Source organism: Zeus faber, assembly GCF_960531495.2.
Source record: "Zeus faber genome assembly, chromosome: 3".
Taxonomy (NCBI): domain Eukaryota; kingdom Metazoa; phylum Chordata; class Actinopteri; order Zeiformes; family Zeidae; genus Zeus; species Zeus faber.
This window is the reverse complement of record NC_137190.1, coordinates 5,910,228-5,919,384: the sequence shown is the minus strand read 5'-3', so window position 1 is coordinate 5,919,384 and position 9,157 is coordinate 5,910,228. Positions and strand designations below refer to the sequence as shown.

Genomic DNA, 9,157 nt, shown 5'->3' with positions numbered 1-9,157 from the left:
TTTTTGCCCATTGTCTAATCAGATGAGTTGGGAGGAGGTCCTTCTGTGGTGAAGACCACAAGTTTACAGTTGTTCATCATGGGGGCCAAACCTGTAAATACTTGCAGCTATCCATAGTTGGGTACGTTAGTTTAGCCTACAGCTATCTAACAATGTTATATAGTAGCAGGTTTGGCACTACTTAACAGCAACAAAATAACTGTTACCGAGATAAGGTTTATTGACAGGTGATTCTGTAGTTGCCTGGCAACAACAAAAGAAAGCGGTGCAGCAAGCCGCTCTGCTTTGTCAGCCTCACAAAAACACGTTTTCTTCAAAATTCTCAAAACCCTGGACTTTCGGTTTCACAAATGTGATTGCAGTATCAACATCGGTTTCAGAGTTCTCCAAGCATAGAGGAAGATGAGAATATAAACAATTTGTGACTGAATTTAAAAACAACATTTGAAGCCCGGCATGATCATTATGGACATGGGCTTAAAAGTCAGGGTGTCAAGGCTCGGAGGAACGGGAAATAGTACTTATTATAACGGCCCCGGGGCTAAATAATATAAGCCCGTATTGTCGATAAGCTCCGATGTTACCAGTGCTGTTAACGGTATTGGATAAAATTAAGAAAATAGATTTTTGATTTCTTTAGGCCCTGTAACCCATTTCCTACTTGCAATCACATTAAGGTATTCTAAGAAGCTATATTATAAGATTCTGATCTATTCTATTATATTCTATGAAGCATTTTTTCCAATTTTCAGAAGAGACATCTCTCTCCCACTCAATCTGAGATATGCATGAGGGGGGCGGGGACGGCTCCCTCTGCTGCACGAGGAGATGAGGGCGCAGGTTGCACCCCGACTGCCCCCTCTCCATGCGTTACGTGCAGAAAATAGAGCAGTGTTAATTCTGCTCTTAATTTGATTTAATTTTTATATATATATATTTTTTTAAGAACCGATAAGAGTACCGCGAAAGTACCGGATCGATAAGCAGTATCTGTAAGAGTTGTCAAAAAATGTAATCTTTAACGATACCCAACCCTACATGTGCCCCGTTCCTCTGTGCCACGTGCCATGTCGTGCGGGGACGCGGCAACTCAACCACTTTCAGGCGGCAGCCCTAATATGATTGTAAATTTATAGATTGTGAGCATAACAAGTAGTCCGTTAGACTCCATTAGAGTCCGTGTCCAATATCTACACATCAAATCTATCACCAACAAGGATAACAAGGCCAAGGCAACATTTGAATGTTTGGACGAGGCTTTGCTGTCGTTGTGTTTGACTAGGAGCCATGTAAGGCTGAAAGTTGTTTTGATGTGGTCCTTAAGACAGGGTTGTTACGAGGGATGCAACGGTACAGCTGGCTCACAGTTTGGTATGTATCACGGTTTCGGGGCCACGGTTTCGGTATCTTTATATTTAAGGGAAAAAATATATATTTTTTAAAAAGTTAAAGGGTGTAAAAAATGTTTTTATAGTAGTCTGCCACAACTAACTAGTGTAACGCTTTGTGTGTATGACTGTCCTCAATTTGCATAAGTTCATCTGATTGGAGGGGAGGTGTCCAGGATAGTGGATAATTCAAATATTAATTTTCCATAATATTTATTTATCCATGTATATATAATATTTAAAAAACGTTTCACAATAAAACATTTTTTTAAATAAAACCAGTACTACAATACTTATTTTTGTGTAAAACAGGTATAAACAGTATTTTTCACACATATATAATAATAGTAAAATAACTTATTGAAATAAACCTCACGGTCAGACCAATGCGTGTGTGCCTTAGCTTTGTGAACCTGATGTGACAGGGTACGCTCCTTTTCAGCCAAGGCACCTCCCGGCGAGGGAGGAGCATAGGCAAACTCTTACAAAGAGGGGGGACATTTGCCGGTGGCAGGAGACGGCAACTTAAACAGACAACACACCATAAAACTGTAAAACTTGACAAAAAAAATAAGTGTTCATCACCCAGCAAGACTTGATTCCCTTCATTCCTACAAAATGCCGTTGAAAAGAACGGGATCGTTCGTAAACGACCCAACACTAGTGCAAGTGGAAGCGAGAGAGAGAGAGTGTCTGAAGAGAAGTTCATAATAAAGAGGGACATGACCATCCCAGGCGTTCTTTTCCGACTGGACACCTTTTTTGAATGCACCCTTTCCAATTTCCAATTCTAAAATTCTATGTAGTTGTATCCCGTGTTTCTACTGAAAAGGCTGCATAGCCGCCGCGCGCAGTTGAAAAAAGAAATAGACCTCTCGCAAAAATAGAGAAATGCCGCGCGGCTCCAACGCGGACCCGGCACGCCTGACGTGGCAAGTGGAGCTGCAACAGTGGATTCAATAGGAAGAGGGCACTCACGGCACACCGCGCCCATATGCTGCACCCACGCGCCCGGTGTACTTCACGCGTCATATCGCAATACAGCGGTTTACGTGTGCGTATTGAATCATAGGGGGCGTACCGAATGGTTTTGATAACAAACTGCTTAACGTTGCATCCTAAGTTGTTACTGGAGAATCTTTCATTTAGGTTCCAGTCATCACAGTTGAGACATAATAAAGGTACTGGTACTGCTTTTACCACTAGAAATGATCCTTAATATCTTTGAATTACTTTTCCCCAGCGCCCTCTTCTTCGTGTGCACTATGGAAAAGCCTTAACAGTGATCAATACATTATCCTATAATAACATCGCTATGCTTAACTGGACGGCTTGTTTAGGTTTTAAAATTCCTCTGCCTCTTTTAACAATGTTTGCTGGTTGATGTTGCCTTGAAAACTCATATAAGAGAGATTTGCCTTGCCCCCTTGTGCAATTCCTGTGGCAGAGTCAAGCCCAAAGAACATCCAGCTGTAGGTGGAAGAATGTCTTCTCATGGAGCGGTATGGAGATATTACAAATACAGCTTGCAGCTGAGCCTTCAAAGCCCAGGAATATGAGTACGAGCACTGGTTATAGAATTCCAATACAGCTGGCTAGGAGCATGACCAAAGGCAGAAGATTCTAGGAGGCCCCGGTGAAATTGTATTGGTTTTTTAGTCAAGGCTCTTCAACACTTTCCTTCCTTCCCCTCCTACTTATTTTCAAGAACTTTCTTGTTTGAGCTGTTCTGTATTTTAAAATGCTAGCCCAGCTCCAGTGATGACAGCTGCTGCTTAATTGAAAGGTCAGGATTAATCAAAAAACCCATCCTATTGATCTCCAACTGAGCCTTTGACAGCTTTCAGGAAATGTTCCCAATGTTCTCCAATACTGAAGTTAATTTTATTTTTATTTATTACGCATGTATATTCCGCTTGCAGCAGTATGGTTTTTCTCAAATCTTGTATCCTGATGACAAGATGTGCTAACAAGAACTGTAATGCAATGCTGATTTATGTCTGCATTGCAATCGTCAGTTTTTGTATGTGAATGCAGTAAATATACTCTATATACAGTATATACACTGCATACTATACACTAAACATGCTTACTGTGTATCTGAGTATTGTGCCGCCCACATTATATGTTTTCTTTACTGACTGTCATTGCCTTCCTTACCAGGTCACCCTTGAAAATGAGACTACGATAAATTAAATAAATAAATATGAATGCCACTACCCTGGAAGGTTGCATTTCACCCTGCAGATTAGGCAACCCCGCCAGTCCAAATCATCTCAGTCATAATATAGCGCTGTTCCTATGGCTACTTTACCAAACCAACGCCCCAAGACTTCCCAAAAAGAACAACTAGAGCTAGACAGATTAAACTACAAAGCAGCTATGGTTTCTCATCCAGCACTAAAGACCATGACAACGTGTGTGTGTGTGTGTGTGTGTGTGTGTGTGTGTGTGTGTGTGTGTGTGTGTGTGTGTGTGTGTGTGTGTGTGTGTGTGTGTGTGTGTGTGTGTGTGTGTGTGTGTGTGTGTGTGTGTGTGTGTGTGGGGTTCTGAAGGCAGGATGAACTGGAAAAAAAAATACTGCAAAGTACCAATTTTCATTATGTTAAAAATGTCAACACATCGATATAGTATCACATCTCGAGCCATCTCATCAATGTCAGATTGAATCGAATCGTGATCCTTTAAATCAAAATCGAATTGAGTTGCGAGATCCTACCCAGCCCTTTTGGACTGATTGGCTGTGCACACAATCACATGTGTTGATCTTGTGCTCTGCCCCTTCCCTCTGCTCTCCCTCCCTGCAGATTTGTTCCTGACGACCCAAGGGCCTCGTTTTGAGACTTGGATCAACAAGGTAACATCTCAGCATCTCTGTTGTCTCTCTCTCTCTCTCTGTCTCTCTCCCCTTTCTGCCACCTTTCCCTGCATCCTCGCCACAAGTTTTCTCTCCCCCTTGCTCTTTCACCCTCGCTCAGGCCGCAAGCTTCGTTCGCAAAATTGGGCTTACGTGTGCACATGTTCGTACATGCACATGTGCACCAGTCTCCTGCCACCACGTGATCAGATCGCCCCCTCCCCTCTTCTTACTCTTCTTCTTCCCCATTCGATGTCCACACCCGAGAGATCTGCAGAGCTTTGAGCCGTGTGCTGCCGCTGCCTCCGCTAGTTAACATTCTGGGGATGGAAGAAGATACAGACTGGTGGTGGTGAGGGAAGGCGGGGGCGGGGGCGGGGTGTACTAGTTGAAATTCATCAGACTGAGGCGCCAAACTGCACGCTAGTCTATCTTATGAGAGAGAGAGAGAGAGGGAGAGAGAGAGAGAGAGAGGCGCTGTCTTAAACAGAGGAAGGAACACTTGGAGGGAAACAGAGCGGGGAAAGGCAGGGGGGAAGAAGGAAGAGGGGACGCTTTGCCCAGCGACTGATAGGGGCGACCGGGGGACTGCAGGAATGTTGATCAGATGAACGAGAGAGGGAGGGAGAGAGAGGGACAAAGTTGGGAGAGCAAAATGTTTTCAACGGTTGCCTTGTTGATGTCAGTTTGTTAACCACCAATGTTTTGCCTCCCATTGTAACATCTATCTATCTATATAATCTGCAGTGTATAAAATGGTGACTTTTAAACTGGGATTTTTTTTTAATTCCCCAGGTCAAGGGAGGGGTAACTGCGATAGTAATGATATGTGGATATTTAAGGGCCTTTTATTTTGAATGATAACTACAGAATGATGCAACAATGAATCCCTGCAGTCTGGTAGATGGCTAAAATATACTACAGTCACAGCTTTTTGTTACCTGTGTTCCAACTTTTTTTTCGGAGTAAACTGTGCTTAAAAAAAAATTGTTCTCTGAATTGAATTGGTGCAATAAGTTGATTTTAAATTGTCACAGATTTTAAAATCTTCTATAGCAGCGTTAAAGGTTTGTATACAGTTAATTTTGAGTTAATTTTCTCATGGTGCAGACAATGAAGCCTGGTGATTGGAAAGATACTTGATGCTGTGTCCTTTGTCACTCGTCCACTAGCTGGTGTGTACAGTGTATGTCTCGGCTTTTTGTTTTCCAAATGCCAATGCTCGTTTGTTTTACCCATGATTCCCATGCCATGCCCATTCAAGGCTTGGAAAAGTCCAAATAGCCACAAAGCACCGTCTGGGGGAAAACAAAGGGTTTTTCTTACATCCAGAAGCAACATCCACTTTATAACACCATTGCAACATGGTTTAGTTTCACTGATTTAGATTTAGGGTTTTTGTTTTCTCTGTTCTCTGTTGTGTTCTTTTCTGTTCTTTCCTCCAATAACTGCTGTTGAAAGTAGGGCACAATGTAAAGATATCTGCTTATTTAGATTCGATGAGTTGATGTTGCTTAACTTTGTTGAAATTGGTCTTCTACCTCATGAAATGAATGATGGGAATATAGTTGGAATAAAGGAGGGAGGGAGGGAGGGAGGGAGGGAGGGAGGGAGGGAGGGAGGGGGGGGCACACCCGGTAGAAATAATTATATTTCTCTCTCTGTGTCTCGCTCTCTCTTTCTTTCTTCCATCCTCTTGTTGCTGCTGTCTCCATCTCCCGGCGCCCCTCATCCCTCGTCTATACATCATATTACAATCAATCCTTTGGCCTCTGCGGTGTTGTGTCTCCAAACACACCGACGTATGCAAACACAAGGAGCTGTGCATACTGAATACATGCGTGATACAGTACACACTACACACACGCATATACTAACACGCTGGCTTTTGTACACACACTGACATCGACACACTAACACTGGGGATCTATTCCCTGGCATCCTCATAGCACAAGCCCCCCACCCCCAGCCCACTAATCCCACAGTGCTCTTCAGTTCAACCCGTTTGCTTCTATCGGTCATAGACCGCTGCACTCTTCCTTCCGTGGCACTCGTTTTAATTACATTTCTGTTTTTTTTTTTTTCCTTTTCCTTCCTTATCCCCTTGCTGTTTCTCTGTGGCCAAGCCAGAGTCAGTGTTGCGGTTTTACCAATGGGGTGAACCACAAGGTAATTGGGACATAGTGAGAGAGAGACAGAAAGAGGGAGCACGAGAGAGCTAGGAGCAAGGTATTTTCTATACACTCAGAGGGATTCTGAGGTGAATTCCAAACGGCAGATAAGATCGTACCATTCAGCAGCCATGGAAAAACTACTTCTCTAGAAGTACACACACATGTGTGTACTTCTCGAGTGTGTGTGTGTGTGTGTGTGTGTGTGTGTGTGTGTGTGTGTGTGTGTGTGTGTGTGTGTGTGTGTGTGTGTGTGTGTGTGTGTGTGTGTGTGTGTGTGCGCGTGTGCGTGAGGGTGGGGGTGCAGGTGTGTGTGTGTGTGTGTGTGTGTGCAATACATGCATTCAGGAATATACAAGATGTTTATAATCACTTATCTATCATTTATCAGGGAAAGGTTCACATTTGTGCAAAAGGGGCAACCACTTAGTTCTCTTATTTAACTGAAACAATATATTATGTATTTTGTAGCTCACTAGCAGCCATCCCACATGCAGCTGGCAGCTATGGGTCAGGTTTCCGATTTTTCTTTTTCCCAACTAAAAATCCCAGGTTCCACATGTGGGACTTTGGGAAGCAATGGTACTGCAGCGCTTTCCATCATACAATACAAGTACTACAAGCCTTGACCATGTCGATATGTATTATGCAGTACTACTACAGTCGTAGACATGGAAGGGCTACCCATGTCCTGCATTACTCCACTAATACTAGTCATGATAAAGGGAAATATACACCAAGAGAGAGAACATCCACAACATTAAAACCGCCACTAATAATCACTAATATTGTGTAGCTCCCCCTCGTTCCACCAAAACAGCTGTGACCTGTGGAGACATGGACTCCACCAGACTCTGAAGGTGTCCTGTGGTATCTGGCACCAAGACGTTTGCAGCAGATCCTTTAAGTCCTGGAATTTGCGAGGATGGAGCCCATGGATCGGGCTTGTTGTTCCAGCACATCCCACAGACGCTCCAATGGATCAGACCCTAACCCCGCTCATCCACATGATGTAGGAAAAAATCGTGATTCATCAGACCAGGCCACCTTCTTCCATTGCTCCATGGTCCAGTTCTGACGCTCACGTGTCCATTGTAGGTGCTTTCGGCGATGGATAGGGGTCAGCATGGACACTGTGACCGCTCTGTGGTTACACAGCCCCATACGCAGCAAGCTGTGATGCACTGTATGTTCTGACATCTTTCTATCATAGCAGCATTCACTTTTTCACCAGTTTGTGCTACGGTAGCTCTTCTGTGGGGTCGGACCAGACAGGCTGGACTTCACTCCCCACGTGCATCAATGAGCCCATGGGCGCCCATGACCCCGTCGCCGGTTCACCAATTGTCCTTCCTTGCACCACTTTTGGTAGCTAACCACTGCATACCAGAAACACCCCACAAGACCTGTCGTCTTGGAGATGCTCCGACCCAGTCGTCTAGCATCACAATGTGGTCCTTGTCAAAGAGGCTCAGATCCTTACGCTTGACCATTTTTCTGCTTCCAACACATCAACTTCAACAACTGACTGTTCACTTGCTGCCTAATATATCCCACCCCTTGACAGGTGCCACTGGAACCAAATGATCAATGTTTTTCACTTCACTGGTCAGTGGTTTTATGTTGTGGCTGATTGGTGTCTATCCTACATTATAACAACAGTGCTTGATGTGGTAGTAAATTAAAGTTATCTTCTATGTTATTCTTTTTGGGGGTTTCTTTCACACAATTCTTAACAGTAGAAATTCAGGGACATTTCAGGCGCGTGTGCGTGTGTGCGTGTGCGTGTGTGTGTGTGTGTGTGTGTGTGTGTGTGTGTGTGTGTGTGCGTGTGTGCGTGTGCGTGTGCGTGCGCGTGCGCGTGCACGCGTGCGTGCGTGCGTCAGAAGAGGAGGAATCACATCAAAAACTTGGAAATGACCATATTCAAGCGTCAATCAGGTCTCGGAAACATACACACACAGATTTAATCATGACATCTTGCAATCAGCCAAGCAATGCCGTTCAATCACACTACAATCTCATCAACACTGGCACAGATAGTCAATACCCTCTCGAAACATATTGGGGGGCGGGGGGCGGGGGGCGGGGGGGGGGGGTGTTCATGTGTGTCTAGGTATTTGTATCTGTGTGTGTGTGTGTGTGTGTGTGTGTGTGTGTGTGTGTGTGTGTGTGTGTGTGTGTGTGTGTGTGTGTGTGTGTGTGTGTGTGTGTGTGTGTGTGTGTGTGTGTACAATCTTTCCATCCAATCCTGTGAGTGTTGGTCTTGATCTGCTTGACACGGGGTAAATCTGCCTGCGTTTGAGGAAATCAAAGTCGGCTTCAAAGTGTTCCAAACGTACAGGCAGGCGATCTGCTTTGTTTGTCAAGTGTCATTGCAGTCGTGGTTTTGTTGACATGTGTCAGCGGAGTATCCAGACAGGAGGAGAGACTTGTGATGGACGGGTGGGCCCGGAATCAGACAGGACACCCTGACAGTGCCGCTGTTCTGTTTGTCTGGTTCTTCAACTCCAATAGGGGGTTTCTCGAGCTTGTTTCTTGGGCTCCTAAAGTCAAAAACCTTTAAAGCAGATGTGGCTACCTTTTCCCATTATATGCTAAAATACTTTCTACATTTATTTAATTGACTTGGTAAAACTGTATTCTCCATGCCAAATATTACATTTCTATTGCTACACAAAAACATACAACAACAAGGTTGCTGCTGGTACATATAGGGCAGTCGATTCAATTTGAATTCA

The 9,157-nt window shown here is 44.2% G+C and overlaps 1 protein-coding gene across 1 annotated transcript in view; it reads left to right on the top strand.

The window, feature by feature from the left end:
• Nucleotides 1-9,157, top strand: part of itfg1 (integrin alpha FG-GAP repeat containing 1) — a 148,936-nt gene that overhangs the window by 26,288 nt on the left and 113,491 nt on the right. Inside the window, exon 7 of the mRNA XM_079997728.1 lies at nt 4,196-4,245. Coding sequence (XP_079853854.1) covers nt 4,196-4,245 — 50 coding nt within the window. The remainder of the gene's footprint in view (nt 1-4,195; nt 4,246-9,157) is intronic.